This window comes from Aquarana catesbeiana, linkage group LG10 (genome assembly GCF_042186555.1).
Source record: "Aquarana catesbeiana isolate 2022-GZ linkage group LG10, ASM4218655v1, whole genome shotgun sequence".
In the NCBI taxonomy this organism is placed as follows: domain Eukaryota; kingdom Metazoa; phylum Chordata; class Amphibia; order Anura; family Ranidae; genus Aquarana; species Aquarana catesbeiana.
In genome coordinates, this window is record NC_133333.1 from 221,580,704 (window position 1) to 221,600,474 (window position 19,771).

At 46.2% G+C, this 19,771-nt stretch overlaps 1 protein-coding gene across 4 annotated transcripts in view; it reads left to right on the top strand.

The window, feature by feature from the left end:
- Positions 1–19,771, top strand: part of IGSF9B (immunoglobulin superfamily member 9B) — a 104,528-nt gene that overhangs the window by 38,720 nt on the left and 46,037 nt on the right. For 3 of the 4 annotated variants that reach the window (XM_073603343.1, XM_073603347.1, XM_073603345.1), the window contains exons 9-12: positions 2,580–2,720; positions 3,370–3,486; positions 7,484–7,634; positions 15,401–15,524. In XM_073603343.1, coding sequence (XP_073459444.1) covers positions 2,580–2,720; positions 3,370–3,486; positions 7,484–7,634; positions 15,401–15,524 — 533 coding nt within the window. The remainder of the gene's footprint in view (positions 1–2,579; positions 2,721–3,369; positions 3,487–7,483; positions 7,635–15,400; positions 15,525–19,771) is intronic. The other variant, XM_073603344.1, reaches the window with a different exon arrangement.

Genomic DNA, 19,771 nt, shown 5'->3' on the forward strand with positions numbered 1-19,771 from the left:
TGCAAAACGTTCCATGATTTCTCTAAAAAGCATAGTTCTACCACAATCTAGGAGTACCAACATTGGGACCTGCATAGCAATAAATAGTGAATAATAATGAGCAGCTTACCAGGAGGTTATGCCATCCCTGTCAGCTGCATACATTGCAAATATATGTGGATGTTCTTCTCATAAGAGGAGGGGGAAGACAGATGAACCTCCAGGAATATGCCATGTTTGTACTGTGACATCGCAATAAATACATGGAGGTTTTGACTTTAAAATTCAGGTTGGCATTCACTGCCTTTTCCTGTCACTACCTGCAGATAAGCAGTTCCCTCTTTGCTATATACAGCCCTAAGGTGCTCTCATAGATTAGAGTGTGCTGGCTTTATAACCTATGCAGGGACTCTGCATTAAAGTGATACTAAAGTCTCGTTTTTTTTCGTTTTTTTCTTTAAAAATAACATGTTATTTTTACCTGCTCTGTGCAGTGGTTTTGCACAGAGCATCCCAAATCCTCCTCTTCTCCGGTCCCTGTTCGGTGCTCCTGCCCCCTCCTCTCGAGTGCTCCCACAGCAAGCAGCTTACTATGGGGGCACCCGAGCCGAGCCGAAGCTCTGTGTGTCCATTCAGACATGGAGCCACGGTTCGGCTCCGCCCTCTCTCCTGATTGGCTAACTGACTTTTTTTGACAGCAGCAGGAGCCGATGGTGTCGCTGCTGTGTCTCAGCTAATCATGAGGGAGAGTCCTAGATGGCCGAGACACTCGTGCACACAGCTGGACAGAGATGGGGCTTAGGTAAGTATTTGGGGGGGCTGCTTCACACACAAGTTTTTTTTCTATCTTAATGCATAGAATGCATTAAGATAGAAACAAACTGCCTTTACAACCACTTTAAGCTGGAGTGTCTCTATCCAAATAAAGTGTTTGCAAGGGGGCTGTAGTCAGCCTAAACTGTATTTATGTTATTTGGGTTCATTAGGTTTCTCCTAAGCCAAGGACATTGTTCTGCCTGCTCCTGTTGAGTGTAGACAGAGTGAGGAGATATAGGGATTGATTTACTAAATACAAATAGACTGTGCGCTTTGTAAAGTGCAGTTGCCCTCTACAAGTGCAGTTGCTCCAGAGCTTAGTAAATGAAGTAAATACCCAATCACATGCAAGGAAAATAAAAAAACTGCATTTTTGCTTGCATGTGATTGGATGATGGAAGTCAGCAGAGCTTCATTCTCATTTACTAAGCTCTGGAGCAACTGCACTTTGCAAAGTGCACAGTCGATTTGCCTTTAGTAGATCAACCCCACATTTTATTTGGTTATGGATATTTACTTCAACCTGGCCAATCACACAGGGATTCATTCCAGTGATGTGGGCTGGGGAAGAGGAAGAGGAAAATATTTGGAGAGACCTTCTGAAGGGATCCTTCTCTTCCAGGCTTTGCCTGGTGAGGATATGAGTGTAGCAGGGTCCAATCCTCTCTTCCCAAGATATTGCCTGGGGAGGGTATAGCTCCAAAGAGGTTCAGCCTTTGACCCCCTAGACCTTTTACTTGGAGAAGAAAGCCAACACTAACGCCCTTCACACACGATCAGATTTTCCGACAACAAACCAGTGGATTTTTTCCGAAGGATGTTGGCTTAAACTTGTCTTGCATACACACAGTCACACAAATGACGGAAATTTGGAACGTGAAGAACGTGGTGACGTACAACATGTACGACGAGCCGAGAAAAAGGAAGTTCAATAGCCTTCTCCATGATTCAGAGCATGAGTGAACTTTTGTGCAACGGACTTGTGTACACACAATCGGACTTTCCGACAACAAATTTTGTTGTCGGAAATTTGAGAACCTGCTCTCAAACATTTGTGTGTGGAAATTCCGACAGCAAATGTTCGATGGAGCATACCCACGGTCGGATTTTCTGACAAAAAGCTCACATCGAACATTTCCCGTCGGAAATTCTGATCGTGTGTACGCGGCATAAGAAGAGGCTTTGTTCTGCTAGCTGCCTGTCTGGGTCTAATGTCCTAAGCAGGCCTGTGGCAAATGCCGAAGAAGCTGAACGTTAGATGACCATTTGGGTGATCTGAAGCTACACTGACCTGTGGCAGAGGCCCAAAGAGTCCTACAGCTGACCTGTGACAGAGATCAGAAAGATACTAGCCCGTCCTGGCCTGAAGAGCTCTTTGAAAAGTTTGTTGTGTTTTGGGGTATCCTGTACCCCTATCCCACTCTCAACAATAAATAGGCAATAAATTTTAATATCTGTCTTGTCGATATGCAAGTATGTTTGTCAGTGAGTGTTTGGGTTTGGATGTGGGTACAGGGCAGGTCACCTTTAGGAAGAGTAGGAGAGCCTGAAAAAATCCAGCAGCTCTTTCAGAAGTAATGCTTCACAATATTAGAAATAGATTTCATTAGCCCCATTTGCTATCGGAATACTGGGAATGGTCCCACATCGTTGGTTATAAAGCAATGGAGCGACTGCCATTTTCTCTTTTTGCTGTGTGCCCATTTCTGTTCAGAGTTGGGGTGCACGGGACTATCGCTCTTGAAGAATAACCTGTTTCTACTCTTTTTTCCTCATCTTTTTAGGTGTCAGGTTGGAAAATGTTGGATGATGGATCTATTCACATTGAGGAGGCGACGGAGGAGTTGCTGGGCACTTACACCTGTGTGCCTTACAATGCACTGGGGACCATGGGCCAGTCCCCTCCTGCACGGCTGCTGCTGAAGGTAAGTAGAGTAGGTGGATGATCTCACTCATGTTAGTTTAGTGCCTAAGACAGATTCCTGTAGCTTGATTGGCAGTATCCGCAGAGTTCTGATTTTTATGTTTGTGCGGTGTACGGTTTGATGTTTGTATGCAGGTGCAGTCAAAGCGGTCACCTTCTGCCCAATCATTTAGCACATACATGGATAGGGGGCCCCATAATGGGCCTAATAGGGCACTGATTGCAGATTGTATTTGTGAATTCTAGGTGGGCGGGAAATTTATAGAAAGCTTTCTGATTGTTGAGAGGTGAAATGAACAGGTTGTTTTCCATTGGAGAGATTCCTGGAATGGAGAGCAGCAGCAAATGTCTGCCTTCCTAATGTGTAATATCCCAGTCTCCTCACCATTATAAGCATCTTTATGAGACATGAATTATGTATTAGTACTTTCCAGTGGCTACACCCAATCCATCCGTCCGCTTGCCTACAAATTGCCACGTAGAAATGATCTTGTCTAATTAACCCCTCGGCCTGTTGAAGCCTTATTAAGGTTGTTGTAGTTTCTCGCCTACTCTCCTATTACTCCTGTTGTGCCTTTTTTAAGTCTATTTACAGCATCTTTCTGATGTATTGTCTCTTATTCTGTTCACCATATCTTTCATTCTCATAGGACCCGCCCTATTTCACGGTGCTGCCCGGCTGGGAGTATAGACAGGAAGCTGGGAGGGAGCTGCTGATTCCTTGTGCTGCTGCTGGAGACCCCTTCCCCTCTATCACATGGAGAAAGGTATGTGGACTAACAGACGCTGACTTGCAAGAGGTGGGTCTAGGTAGGCAGAGCATTATTTTGGAGAAGGATCTGGAAAGGCAGTGCACTGTTCTGGAGAAGGCTGTGAGCAAGCAGTGCATGTTCTGAGGCAGGGTTTGGATGGGCAGAGCTGGAACAGGGTCTGGACAGGTGGAACATTGTTGTGTAGCAGAATCTGAGTAGAACGAGCATTGCTTTTGAGTGGGTCTCAGTGGGCAGAGCATTGCTCTGGAGCAGGGTTTGGGTAGGCGGAGCATTGCTCTGGAGCAGGGTTTGGGTAGGGGGAGCATTGCTCTGGAGCAGGGTTTGGGTAGGCGGAGCATTGCTCTGGAGCAGGGTTTGGGTAGGCGGAGCATTGCTCTGGAGCAGAGTTTGGGTAGGCGGAGCATTGCTCTGGAGCAGGGTTTGGGTAGGCGGAGCATTGCTCTGGAGCAGGGTTTGGGTAGGCGGAGCATTGCTCTGGAGCAGGGTTTGGGTAGGGGGAGCATTGCTCTGGAGCAGGGTTTGGGTAGGCGGAGCATTGCTCTGGAGCAGGGTTTGGGTAGGCGGAGCATTGCTCTGGAGCAGGGTTTGGGTAGGGGGAGCATTGCTCTGGAGTAGGGTTTGGGTAGGCGGAGCATTGCTCTGGAGCAGGGTTTGGGTAGGCGGAGCATTACTCTGGAGCAGGGTTTGGGTAGGCGAAGCATTGTTCTGGAGATGCATCAAGATAGGTGTAGCATTGTTCTATGGAGAGATCTGAATATGTGAAGCATTGTTCTTGAGCGTAGTATTGATCTGGAAAGATAGGTCATTATTGGGGTAGTATTTCAGAAGCAATTTACACGCACATGTGATGGAGAAGGAGTTATGTGGGGGATGGTGTGAAAAGTCAGATGTGAAAAAAAAAAACGGCTACCTATATTTAGGGCATACACAAGCTTGTTTAATAGCTGGCTGAGTCGGTGCTACATTCAGATATAATGGTCGAGGGCAGAATTTGAGGCCATCAGATTTTGCGCAGATCTTCACTAAGCTCTGTGCATCTTCATTGGTAACATATCGGGCAACTCTCCTTCTTGTTTCTGGAGTTCACAGAACTGTAATGCCTCGTACACACGGTCGGAATTTCCGACCGTGTGTATACTCCATCGGACTTTTGCTGTCGGGATTTCCACCAGCCAAAGATTGAGAGCTGGTTCTCAATTTTTCCGACGGAAAAAATTCCTATCGGAAAATCCGATCGTTTGTTGCAATTCCGACGCGCAAAATTCCTACGCATGCTCGGAAACAATTCGACGCATGCTCAGAAGCATTGAACTTCATTTTCTCGGCTCGTCATAGTGTTGTACGTCAACGCGTTCTTGACAGTCGAAAGTTCAGAGACCGTCTGTATGCAAGCCAAGCTTGAGCGGAATTCCGTCGGAAAAACCATCCAAGGCTTTTTCGACGAGAATTCCGATCATGTGTACGCGGCATAAAGCTCAGATAGAAAGAAGTGTGTCACTGAAAACCTTCTGCATTGCTGCTATCATTTATGTATTTGCTTGCCCCATTCCTCTGCATTTTCCACCCCAGATACCAGCACACTGTAAGCCATTCCTCTTCTGCGTTCCATCCCCTGAGACAAGTAGCAGGAATTCCATAAACTGGAACAGTGACAGAGCTGCCTGCTACTTCCTTCCATGCAGCATTGTGTGACCCAGATATCATTGGAAGGTGCATAACAAACCTCTCTCCCTCCATCGTATATCCACAAGATGTTTATCTTCTCTCTTGCTGGAATCCACATTTCCCATAGCGAAGCGCTTTTCGTTTAATACTAGGCAGTGTCATTGGTTTCAGGAAGTGGGGGGTGAGTGAGATTAGGGGTTCTGTTCTGGAAGGTGCTGTACTCTGTGTCCAAGGGTGGTACTGTATGTTGTGGCACACCCTGTCTTCAATATACTTTGCGCCACGGGATTGCAATATACTCTGTCCTAGGGCTGCAGTATATGCTCTGTCCCATGGTTGTGCTATGCTTTGTGTCCTAGGGTTGTGCTATACATGGTGTCCCCGGGTTGCAGTTTAATCTGTGTCTCAGGATTGCAATATTCTGTGTCAAGGGAGAGTTGCATTATACTCTCTATATTGGGGTTGCACTATGCTTTGCCAGAGGGTTGCAGTATACTTCATTCTTCTTAGATAATTGATAATTGTCCACAAACAAGGGGGAGCACCTCTATTTTTTTGTATTGCCTTCTGTAGCACTCCTTAGGGGTTTTCATTCACACAGAAGTGGTAATTCTCTTTGGATAAAAATGATAGGCAGGCAAGGCATACTAGTCTGTTGTTATTAGTATTGGAGGTGGTGCTATACTCTGTGTCGTGGGGTTGTGCTGTATGCCATGCCGTGGGTTGGTGCTGTACGCCGTGCCTTGGGGTAGTGCTGTATGCGGTGTTGAGGGGTGGTGCCGTATGCGGTGTCGTGGGGGTAGTGTGGTGTCATGGGGTGGTGCTGTATGCTGTGTGGTGGGGTTGTGCTGTATGCCGTGTCGTGGGGTGGTGCTGTATGCCGTGCCGTGGGGTGGTGCTGTATGCTATGCTGTATGCGGTGTCGTGGGGTGGTGCCGTATGCAGTGTCGTGGGGTGGTGCCGTATGCGGTGTCGTTGGGTGGTGCTGTATGACGTGTCCTGGGAGGTGTTGTACTCTGTATCCTGGGGTGGTGCTCTACCCTGTGTCGTGGGGTGGTGCTGTACGATGTGACATCTGGTGCTGTCCGCTGTGTCGTGGGGTGATGCTGTCCGCTGTGTCGTGGGGTGATGCTGTCCGCTGTGTCGCGGGGTGGTACTGTCCGCTGTGTCACAGGGTGGTGCTGTCCGATGTGTCGCCGGGTGGTGCTGTACACTGTGTCGCGGGGTGGTGCTGTACGCTGTGTCGCGGGGTGGTGCTGTACGCTGTGTCGCGGGGTGGTGCTGTACGCTGTGTCGCGGGGTGGTGCTGTACGCTGTGTCGCGGGGTGGTGCTGTACGCTGTGTCGCGGGGTGGTGCTGTACGCTGTGTCGCGGGGTGGTGCTGTACGCTGTGTCGCGGGGTGGTGCTGTGCGCTGTGTCGCGGGGTGGTGCTGTGCGCTGTGTCGCGGGGTGGTGCTGTGCGCTGTGTCGCGGGGTGGTGCTGTACGCTGTGTCGTGGGGTGGTGCTGTACGCTGTGTCGCGGGGTGGTGCTGTACGCTGTGTCGCGGGGTGGTGCTGTACGCTGTGTCCTGGGGTGGTGCTGTATGTTGTGGCACACCCTGTCTGCAATATACTCTATGTCCTAGGGCTGCAGTATATTCGCTGTCCCATGGTTGTGCTATGCATGGTGTCCCCGGGTTGCAGTTTAATCTGTGTCTCAGGATTGCAATAATTTGTGTCAAGGGGGAGTTGCATTATACTCTCTGTAATGGGGTTGCACTATGCTTTGCCAGAGCGCTGCAGCATACTCTGTTTTGTGGTTGTGCTATTCAGTGACCCAGGGTTGTCTTGCGCCCTTTGTTTGTGCTATAGTCTATGTCTTGGGGTTGTGGTACACTCTCTGCTCTGGGGTCGAGCTACACTTTTTGTGTCCCAGGGTTGCAGTATACTCTGGGTCTCAGGATTGCAGTATATATACTGTCCCGCGGTTGTGCTATTTTCTGTGTCTTTGGGTTTTGGTATACTCTGTGTCTCAAGGTTGTTTTCTGGAGTGGTGGTATATTCTCTGTCCCAGGGTTGTGGCATATTCTCTGTGCCAGGGTTGTGGTATATTATATTTCCCCAGGTTGAGGTATATTCTGTGGCCTGGGGTTGAACTATACTATGTCACAGGGTTGTGCTGTACTTTGCGTCCTGAGGTTGGGTGTTGTGCTATATTCTGTATCCTGATGTTACTCTATACTTTGTGCCCCAGGGTTGCGCTATGCGCTGTGTCCCAATGATGGTGTTTACTTTGGGTCACAGGAGAAATAAAATAATGTGGTCTCAATTTGTCTGTCTTGTAGGTGGGAAGACCCTCATCCAGTAAACACAGCGTGCTGCCTAGTGGCTCCCTGCAGTTCCGGTCACTCAGTAAGGAAGATCACGGAGAATGGGAATGTGTTGCTAGCAATGTTGTGACGAGTATCACTGCCAGTGCACACCTCACTGTTATTGGTAAGTCAAGATAAACTAGTACTGTGCACGTTGAGGAAGAATAAGAGATTCTTGTTATACAGCTGCTGGATTCTGTTCATAGAACATGGCTTCACTTCATCAAATTGTTCTGGAAATCAGAGCCACTATAAATATCAAAATGTACCAGATAGGTAAAGTGGCATGTGAGCACCAAATGTCACCAAAAAAGGTTTTGGTTGTGTGCACCAGACACGAGTGATGCTTCAGATGTCACCAGACAAGTTGGGATGTCATCAAACATGATTGTGACCAAAGATGTCACAAGATATGGGTGAAATGTTAGAGTTCTATAGAAATGAGCAGGGTGCCACTATAAACAAGTAAGACGTTACAAGACACAGATGGGATATCAGATGACACCAGACATCGGTGGGATCAAACCAGAGAGAGGTAAGATGGTAGGTGGTAATAGGTAAGATGTCACAAGTCATAGGTAAGACTGGATTGGACGCTGTCATGACCGTATCCAATCATGGCTCATTGCTCTTAATCCCGCCCCACTCTATAAAAGTATTCTTTTCATAGCGGCCATTTGTAGTGTGATAGCGGTGTGGAGACAGTGTGCTATAGACAGTGTGCTATAGACAGTGTGCTATAGTGTTCTATTCTGATTCTGTTGTGAGTGTTGAATATCTTGCAAATTATAAGATGAAACAATCAGCGCCACAAGTAAGTAATATTGTGATGTTTAAATAAGATAACCTAATAATAAACGTGCACGGCTGCTAAACATTCCAGGTGGTACACCACACTCATTTGAAAATGGATAGTAAATAATAAATGTAGCGCTATGTGTAAAATTATAAATATAAAGTGCAAATCTCTAAAATAAATACATCCTACATATAAATGAATAGTCCATAAAATGAAAAAATGAAGAAATAAAACATGAAAAACTCTTCTTGTGATCAGTGTATCCACACAATTCCACCACAGTGATTGTTCGTCCTCAAAAGGAGTGCACCCCACCACCAGTAAAAATGCGCGATCACCACCCAGATGAGTCAAAACTCATATGCGGATCTCCCCACAAGCTTTTTGCTCTAACTTCCTCTTCCCAATCAATGGTGGGTAATCCAGATGGCTCTTTTCTTAATGGTAACTCAGCTCATTAATATCCAAAGAAGCAGATCATCTCCCAGCTTGGCTCAAGATTCCATGAGTTCAGGACATGTAAATAATAAGTATAGAGACCATAGCGTTCTCCGTATACAAATTTATTCAAAGCCCCCAAATAGACAAGTTGCACTTACAAAATAAAAACTTTAAAATCACATAAAAACCTCCAGAGTAGCACCATCGTGTCCACATACAGAGTGCTTGGCTGGACGTGACTATCAGCTTCTCCCTTCTAGACGCGTATTGGCCAATCACAGGCCTTCCTCAGTAGTCCACTCTCTACTGAGGAAGGCCTGTTGTGTTCCTTGTGGAGCAGACTCTGCATGGCATTATGGACAGGGCACTCATGGCAGAGCAGCGGGACAAAGAGGAGGACTTTCTTTCCTCTCAATACCCACTTGCAGACACCATTATTCCTATGCCACAAAACACACAAGAGCAGAGAGAGGAAGAGGATCCTGGCAGTGTTGGAAGTATTGAAGCAGAGGAAGACATACATAAAACAGTAAGAGATGGGTTTTCCATCCGCAGAACCCTTGGGAGTAGTACGTGGCTGGGAGGAGGCAGTTTCAGATGCTATAATCCTCAGTGACCCAGAGGAGTCTGCTTCTCATGCCTCCACAAATTTGCGGTTCATGGGCTTCCTCATGCTTCAAAGCCTGCGAAAGGACCCAAAAATACGTGGTGTAAAGGAAAAGAATCACTATTGGTTGGCAACCCTCCTTGACCACCGTTATAAGGGGAAAGTCTCAGAACTTATCCCGTCCCCACAGAGTGCAGAAGATGAAATCTCTTAAGGACACCTTAAAGAGACATTTATTGAATGCTTTTCCCGACTCTGGTAGGTTACAGTTTCGTGGAAAACATCGTTTCAAGGCTTTTTTGGTCAAGTGATGCATTTCTCTATTTTTTTAGTCCTCGCCACCCAGGGCTGTCAGCTTCCACATCCCATCAGCAGCATCTGTATCATGTGGTAGACCATTATCTAGGGGTGAAAACAGAGATGGAGAGCTTTTCAGTCGACGATCCACTGGCTTACTGGGTCATGAGAATAGACCACTGGCCAGAACTTGCCCAGTATGCTATTGAGATGCTGGGCTGCTCTGCATCCAGCATGCTTTCTGAACGGGCATTCAGTGCTGCTGGAGGTTTTGTTGCTGATCATAGAATGCGTCTGTCCACAGACTTCGTGGACCCTCTGACTTTTATCCAAATGAATCAGTCCTGGATTACCAGCAGCTATGAAGCCCCTGATGCCGATGTCACCGATTAAGTGTTTTTGGGATGTGGAATCTCTGCAGGACTTCTAGAATGCCTAGTGTTGTGGGTGTTGATTTAATCTGGAAGAATGTTTTTGGTGTAGGTTTCATGGGCACAAGTAACACCCAAAGACCAATATTTCGCACCTGTTTGACAGGTGCATATCATTACAATTTTTGACAGCAAGGCCAATTCTTGCTTTCATCAAGAGTACCTCTATAGCAGGGATATGCAATTAGCGGACCTCCAGCTGTTGCAAAACTACAAGTCCCATCATGCCCCTGCTTCTGGGTGTCATGCTTGTGGCTGTCAGAGTCTTGCTATGCCTCATGGGACTTGTAGTTCTGCAACAGCTGGTGGTCCGCTAATTGCATATCCCTGCTCTATAGGGTTACGGTGTGAAGGCGCCACCGACACTCAAAGAACAATTTTTCCGCAGCCGTTACAGAAGTAGAAATCCAAAGTCTGTAGTAGAGAGACCAGAATTTATCCAAAATCTCTTATCTTGCTTGTTCCCAGTGCACTACATTGTGGCCTCATTATACAAACTGGCTCTCCAAGCCGTTGCTTATAAAATAAAGAAAGCTTGCAGGGAAAATTTCATTTTTTGGGCTTTATAAATGCAATTATTGCTGCAGCAGCTTCTATACACAGTACAGATGTGCCACTTTACAGGTGGACTAAGGGGACCCCCCAGGCACTATATTGAAAGGAATTTTTCATTTTTATACTTTCACTTTAAGCATCAATATATCAATGTTCATTTAAAAGTGACGTTTTTTACAAACTTTTTTTTCATTGATACATGTGCAGTACTCAGACCAGCATAACTATTGTATGCCCAATTACTTGCATATAGGCCTTCGTAATGGGCACTTTTGATTTTTCAAGTTTGGGTCCCATAGATTTGAATGGGGTTCGTTATTCGGTTCCAAACTTTCCCGAAGTTTGAAAGTTCTGGTGTGAACCGAACAGGGGGTTGTTCGACTCATCCCTACTCAAAGTCATTAAAATGTGTTGTCACCAGACACAGGTGTCAAATGTCATCACACAGAAGAATAACAGATGTCACCAGACACAGGTGAGATGTCACTAAATGTGGAAAAGATTTTAGATGTCTCCAGACGTGGGTGGGGTGCCACCAGGAATGGATAAGATGTCAGAAGGCACAAGTGGGATATGAGATGTCATCAGGCACAGGTGGTATATCTGATTTCGACAGACACAGGTGGATTATCAGATGCCACCAGGCACACATGGAAAGTCTCAGGATATATTTTGGATCTTGCCATATATTAGATGTTAGCAGACACAAATGTGATGTCACCAGATACACGTGGGATATCACCAGATATAAGCAAGGTTTAGGTGTCTATAAACCTAGGTAGGGTGCCACCAGAAACAGGTAAAATATGAGATGTCACCAGGCACAGGTGGTATATCTAATATCACCAGGTACAGGTGGGCTATAGGATGTTGCAAAACACAGGCAAGAGATCAGATATACTCAGACATGAGTGGGATGTCAGCAGCACACACCACCACACCACTCTGGCACTGTGAGCAGCATGTATGCACACTGTCTGCGAGATTTGGACCTCCGGGAAGCTCACCACTTTAACATCTCTGTCCATATTGGTCAGGATCAGGTTGAAGGGTCATACCATCACCACCTATTGGTGTGCTGAGATGAGTAAACACTATTGCAACTGTGAAGGAGGACCATTCATTCCCCCAAGGCTTTGACATCCATCCAGTCCACTACATATAAACATACAGACCAGACTCGGTTCCCAAAGGTTCAGAGGAAGAGGAAAAATCCTCAGAACGCATCAAACGAGTACTTCATCTCACCATCCCATGAGACATGGCTTTTGTTTTATGACCTCTTAGAGGAATAATGTAATGTTATTCAAGATTTCAAATGTGAGTACTCCACTTACTTCTGCTCTGTAACAAAACTTTTTACCAAGTGTAATGCACTAGGCCACGCGCCTTTTTCTTTCTTTACTTGCTTTAGTTCTTTGAACTCCCCCTAGTTGGCTAAGGCAGCGGGGCGTGCAAAATCCATCCATCAAGCACCTTCTGGAAGTACAACATTTTTATCTAGGCCCTCTGCACAGCGCAGGAGAGATTTTTCAGTTGATGAGTAGGATGTCCCCAGACACAAGTAGCATCTCAGATGATTCCAGGAATGAGTCCAAGGTCAGATGTTGCTAGACACAAATGGGATGTCAGATGTAACCAGGCACAGGTGGTATGTCACCATATGTGGGTGAGATGTAAGATGCCTTCTAGACTTGAGTGCAGTGCCAACCTAAACAGATAAACTGTCAAATCACTAGACGCAAATAGAATATCAGGTGTCACTAGGCAGAGGTAGGATATCAGATGTCACAGGCACAGGTAGGATATCGAATTTCACCACAAGTGGCATATCAGATGTTGCCAGACACAGGTGAAAGGTCAGATGTCATCAGGCATAGATAGGATGTCAGATGCCAGCAGAAAATAACGGGATGTCACTGGACACAGGTGATATGTCAGATATCACTAGGATATCAAATGTCACAGATAGGATATCGAATGTCACCACAGGTATCATATCAGATGTTGCCAAACACAAGCTAGGAGTCATTAGGCATAGATAGGATGTTCGTTGTGAACAGAAAATAACACAATGACACAGGTGGTATATTACCAGACATGAATGAGTTGTCACATGTCACCAGACATGGTTGGTATGTCACCAAGCATGTGTAAAGCTGGCCATACACTAATAGATTTTTTATTCAGCCTGTAGGCTGAACAAAATAATTTTAACAGATTTCTCTGTCCACTCTAAGCAGCGCAGATTATCAAATCACCTGCTATAGCTATTGTACTCTGACAGCTGGGGCTGCCGGGTGTCAAAATACTTGAACAGTGTCTGCATCTGCAAGAATGCAGGTGCTCTTCTGCTGACACTTGTTCACCCGGCTTCATCAATTAAAAAATCAGGCATTGTGGTGCTAACATGGCCACCTATTGATCAAGTTTTGGCCAGGTCATTAGTCAACTTGAAATGCCAGATGTTTCCAGACAGGGGTAAAATTTCAAATAAACATGGGTGAAATATCTGATGTTATCAGACCCAATTGAGATGTCCGATGTTATTAAACAGAAGTGGGTACTAGATACAGGTAGATTGCCACCAGAAATGGGTTGGATATATCAGAAGTCACCAGCCATGAGTTACGCATCAGATTGTCCTAGACATGACTGGAATGTTTCCATACATTGGTTATAATTTTGCTTCCTTACCATATAGTTGGTTATTTATATTTACCACTACATATAGATATTTAAGAATAAATTGACTTTTTTTTTAACTTTACATATTAACTAAATTATTCACCACACTTTTTTTTTTAAGGTTGTCTGATTAATCAAAACAATAATCGGACAACTAATCGATTATGAAAATAATCGTTGGTTGCAGCCCTACTTATGTTAATTGACCCCTCCAGAGTGGCACCTTGCATCTATTGCCCCCATCAGAGTGCCCTCTTACATCAATCAGACTCGCTCATGGATCAATGGATGTACTCTGAGCAAAACAAATACTCTTGCGCACGAATGTGTTAACCAGACAGTCCAAAGTTCAGAGTGGACAATAACTTTCGGCCTTGCTGCCCTCCAGGATAGGGATATCCTAACAGTCAAACGAGAAAACAGAAAAGAGAGAGGGTGTACCAGCCTTGTGCATTATCCTTTGATACATTTATTATCACACTGTAACAATCTTTGGCTTGTGGCAGTGCGTCTACTGATAGCAGTCTCCAGGTCCTGAAGAGAGGATGTGCGAACTGCTGCTGGCTGACGCGTTTCAAAGGATTACCTTCTTCCTCAGAGCCCAGAGGACCTGGAGACTGCTATCAGTAGACGAACTGCCACAAGCCAAAGATTGTTACAGTGTGATTTTCTTTCTACCTTTTGTGAGTAGTTTTTAATAATGTTTCTTCTAAATAAATGTATCAAAGGATAATGCACAAGGCTGGTGCGCCCTCTCTGTTCTGTTTTCTCGATGTACTCTGAGAACTGGGGAGGGTGGGGCAACTAAAATGTATATGGGGGGGGGGTGCAGCTGACCCAACACTTACCTAAATCTGCCTGACATCTTACCTATGGTAATGGTGACATCTGACATCCCACCTGTGTATGGTGACATCTGACATCCCACCTGTGTATGGTGACATCTGACATCCCACCTGTGTATGGCGACATCCGACATCCCACCTGTGTATGGCGACATCCGACATCCCACCTGTGTATGGCGACATCCGACATCCCACCTGTGTATGGCGACATCCCACCTGTGTATGGCGACATCCGACATCCCACCTGTGTATGGCGACATCCGACATCCCACCTGTGTATGGCGACATCCGACATCCCACCTGTGTATGGCGACATCCGACATCCCACCTGTGTATGGCGACATCCGACATCCCACCTGAGTATGGCGACATCACCCCTGTGTATGGCGACATCCGACATCCCACCTGTGTATGGCGACATCCGACATGTGTATGGCGACATCCCACCTGTGTATGGCGACATCCGACATCCCACCTGTGTATGGCGACATCCGACATCCCACCTGTGTATGGCGACATCCGACATCCCACCTGTGTATGGCGACATCCGACATCCCACGTGTGTATGGTCAAAAATGTGGGCAGAGGTCAGCTCCAAGCTACTTAGACACAATATGGTACCAACATCCCTGAATTTTAAAGAATTAATACATTGGAGATTTGGGACTTTAAAGGTACATAGTGTAGGAAATAACTCAAGTTTGATATAGAAAATATAAATTATTTATTAGAAAAACTGATAAAAAGTAAGGAATACAGTTCAAATCAGTCGTAGGTACATACACATTGCTTATCATTGACAGTGAGATACTGTAGTCACATATTGATATCACGTCCAAATATTTCAACATGTTTCGCCGGTGTGGCTTCGTCAGGAAAAGGACGTAAAGGTTTACTTAACAAGTATAAAGGAGTACATTTCTCTCAGCTTTAGGTGTATATAGAGAAAGAAGAAAAAAGACAATATTAATATACAATATACCTGCAACTTTATATGATACAAATTAGCACGCACGTGGCTATGGGTCATTCATGAATCAAAACAAAACACGGAAACCAAATTAAGAGACCCCCCCATACCTCAAAGGATGGGGCATGAGAGTATGTTTTGGTGAATGGTGTATGTGACATCCGACATCCCGCCTGTGTATGGTGACATCTCAAATCTAATTTTTGTATTGAACTGAGCACTTGTTGCTATGTCATATTGCTTTCCTGTCTGTGTAGGTACCAGCCCGCACGCCCCTTCCAATGTGCGAGTTGTGGTGTCCATGAACACGGCCAATGTGACCTGGGAGGCCGGGTACGACGGAGGATTTGAGCAGACATTCTCAGTTTGGTATGGAGCTCTGTGAGTCATCCCAGCATGCTTTGCAGCTTCTATCTCCACACTGTCTTTATGTGTCTGTCATGCTTTGTTGGGGATGTTAGCCTCGCATTCCTGCTGTGACATATAGAGAGCCTACCTATATGTCTGTATGATATATGTGTGTTTGTATATACACCAGAGATGTATATATTATACCGCACACATATAAAGGATGCCACTTCATGTATGCAGTATGATAATCAGTAATTATTAATCATGTGTTATAAGATTTAAGTATGATATTTGCATCTGGTGACACACCACAGACTGAGATTGCATCTCTTCCTGTCTTGTTTTGTTCTACATTTTGTACCCTGAATAGAAAAATATGCAAATAACGGGATGACAGTAACAGTGTGCAGGAGAGCAGCAGAAAGTGTATTTCCACAAAAAAAAAAGGCCCCCCTTCACCACACACTTTGAGCACACATTCTGCATTGCTCCTCTTCTCTACACCCTGACCACACACTCTGGAATGCTCCTCCTCACACCTTGACCACACAGTCTGAACACACCTTAAATCGCTCCGCCTCTTCCCTATACCCTAACCACACCCTTCATTGCTCCTCCTCTTCACACACTGACCACACTTTGCATTAGTCCCCCTCTCCTCAGTCTGAACAGACCTTGAATCACCCCATCTCTTAACACCCTGACCACATACCCTGCACCACTCCTCTTCTTCACATCCTGACCCCACCCCCTGCATCACTTCTTCTCTCCAATTCCCGACCACACACCCTACACAGCTCCACCTCTTCACATCCCAACCACACACCCTGCATTGCTTCTTCACTCTACATTCTGGCCACACACCCTGCATCACTCCTTCTCTCCACACCCTGACCACAATGTCAGAAAATGTCATGCATTGCTCCCCGTCTCCACACCCTGACCACACACCTTGCATTGCTCCTCCTTGCTATACCCCGACCACACACTCTGCATTGCTCCTCTCTACGTCCTAACCAGAGAGTCTGAACACTGCCTCCATCCCTCCTCCTCTCCACACCCTGACCACAGTGTGAACAAACCCTGCAATGCTTTTCCTCTTCACATTCTAACCACACAGTTTGCACACACTATCACTCCTTCTCTCCACACCCTGATCACTCAGTCTGAACACAGCTTGCATTGCTCCTCCTCCGCACACCCTGACCACGTACCCTGCATCATTCCACCTCTTCACATCTTGACCACATACCCTGCATCATTCCTCCTCTCCACACCCTGACCACATACACTGCATCATTCCTCCTCTCCACACCCTGACCACATACCCTGCATCATTTCTCCTCTTCTCACCCTGACCACATAATTTGCATCATTCCTCCTCTTCTCACCCTGACCACATAATTTGCATCATTCCTCCTCTTCTCACCCTGACCACATACCCTGCATCATTCCTCCTCTTCACACCCTGACCACATACCCTGCATCATTCTTCCTCTTCACACACTGACCACTCCTCTTCTCTTCTCACCCTGACCACATACCCTGCATCATTCCTCCTCTTCACACCCTGACCACTCCTCTTCTCACCCTGACCACATACACTGCATCATTCCTCCTCTTCACACCCTGACCACATACCCTGCATCATTCTTCCTCTTCACACACTGACCACTCCTCTTCTCACCCTGACCACATACACTGCGTCATTCCTCCTCTTCTCACCCTGACCACATAATTTGCATCATTCCTCCTCTTCTCACACTGACCACATACCCTGCATCATTCCTCCTCTTCACACACTGACCACATACCCTGCATCATTCCTCCTCTTCACACACTGACCACATACCCTGCATCATTCCTCCTCTCCACACCCTGACCACATACCCTGCATCATTCTTCCTCTTATCACCCTGACCACATACACTGCATCATTCCTCCTCTTCTCACCCTGACCACATATTATGCATCATTCCTCCTCTTCTCACCCTGACCACATACCCTGCATCATTCTTCCTCTTCACACACTGACCACTCCTCTTCTCACCCTGACCACATACCCTGCATCATTCCTCCTCTTCTCACCCTGACCACATAATTTGCATCATTCCTCCTCTTCACACACTGACCACATACCCTGCATCATTCCTCCTCTCCACACCCTGACCACATACCCTGCATCATTCTTCCTCTTATCACCCTGACCACATACACTGCATCATTCCTCCTCTTCTCACCCTGACCACATATTATGCATCATTCCTCCTCTTCTCACCCTGACCACATACCCTGCATCATTCCTCCTCTTCACACACTGACCACATACCCTGCATCATTCCTCCTCTTCACACACTGACCACATACCCTGCATCATTCCTCCTCTTCACACACTGACCACATACCCTGCATCATTCTTCCTCTTCTCACCCTGACCACATACCCTGCATCATTCCTCCACTTCTGACCCTGACCACATACCCTGCATCATTCCTCCTCTTCTCACCCTGAGCAGATAATTTGCATCATTCCTCCTTTTCTCACCCTGACCACATACCCTGCATCATTCTTCCTCTTATCACCCTGACCACATATCCTGCATCATTCCTCCTCTTCTTACCCTGACCACATACCCTGCATCATTCCTCCTCTTCACACCCTGACCACATACCCTGCATCATTCTTCCTCTTATCACCCTGACCACATATCCTGCATCATTCCTCCTCTTCTTACCCTGACCACATACCCTGCATCATTCCTCCTCTTCACACACTGACCACATTCCCTGCATCATTCTTCCTCTTCACACCCTGACCACATACCCTGCATCACTCCTCCTTTTCACACCCTGACCACCCTGTCTGTTCCCCACAGAAAGGGATAAATCTGAATGTTGCATTAAATTATAGCCATTACCAATCTGGGCAATTCAAGCTGAGAATATGATGATAAAATACGTAGGTTATCTTCATTGAGAAGCAGAGATTTAAACTGCTAATGTTTCCTGTAGAAGTCAGACTTGGCTTCTATCTCCCAAAACCTACATGATGGTTCTTGTGGTCAGGCATTGGACATCAAAATAATTACATTTATGTTTACTTAACAAGCATGAAAATGCCTCTCAAACAAGCTTTTCCTGGTTCCAATCTGTGCAGGCACTAAGCAGTAATTCAATCTGGAGCTTCAGGCCAGAGTGACTTGTAGTCAAGCCCTGCATCTGCTTGACTCTGCTACCCACCCTCCCTTCTGTGTCACTGCAACCTCTCCATCTGTCTTCCTGTCTCCCTTCTTGTGCTCTCCTTGACAGGCTGTAGGATGTAAATAGTGCCTGTCAGGAATGTACTGATACAAGTTGGGGCACTGTAATTGCACTGCGGGTGCCGCAAAGTGGTCATGTGAGCTTTGCTTAGGAGCAATCAGGGACAGATTAAAAGCCCGGGTACAATGTCTAGGCATCTGTCACTGAGCTGTCCTAGAGGAATCCAAGATAGCATTTCCCAAAACAATGCAACAGCCCTGTACAGGGTAATTAAAAGAGTAGTATGGACCTTTTTTTATTGTAGAATCATACTTACCTAGGTGGATGCAGCATTGGTCTGATGCTGCATCTATCCCACACCGTCTTTAACAATGAGAACTGCTGAGAGGCTGAGCCAGGTAGCGGTCCAAGCATATGGGTGGATCCCGACTTCATTGTCGCGATCTTGCCCGAGCTTGGACTGGTTCTGTGACGTCATCTGACAGCAGGCTTCACACCCAGGCGCGCAGTGTACATGCGCGAGCCGTGCTGTGCGTTGTGAATGGCCGGGCAATCTTCTAGGACCTGTGACGTGTCCCAGAAAATTGCAGGGAGGGGTGAACTTCCGCTCAGCGCCGTGGCGCCAGGAGAGGAAGGAGGAAGTGGGAGCTGGGTACCTGTGAAAACTAGGTACTCCCCCCCCCCCCCCCCCCAAAAAAAATGACATGCCAAATGTGGCATGTCAGGGGGTCACAAGTATTGACAGCTGAAGTTCGATTTTTGGGTGGAACTCCACTTTAATTCTAGTCATTTTCATTGAGCTAGAGATTGGTGTTTCCACGGTCTGGGCACAGGTTTGCTTTAAAGAGGTTATAGCATTGAAGGGTATTAAGCTAGAGAAGCCATCAATCATAATTGTTACAGGAAGTTAAGATCTGCCTAAAACTTCAGCTTGCATTCTCTCTGGACCCATTGATTGGCTTGACATTTTTCATAATAAGCAATCTCTGTGTATCTGTGTGTTCATTTTTCCATCAT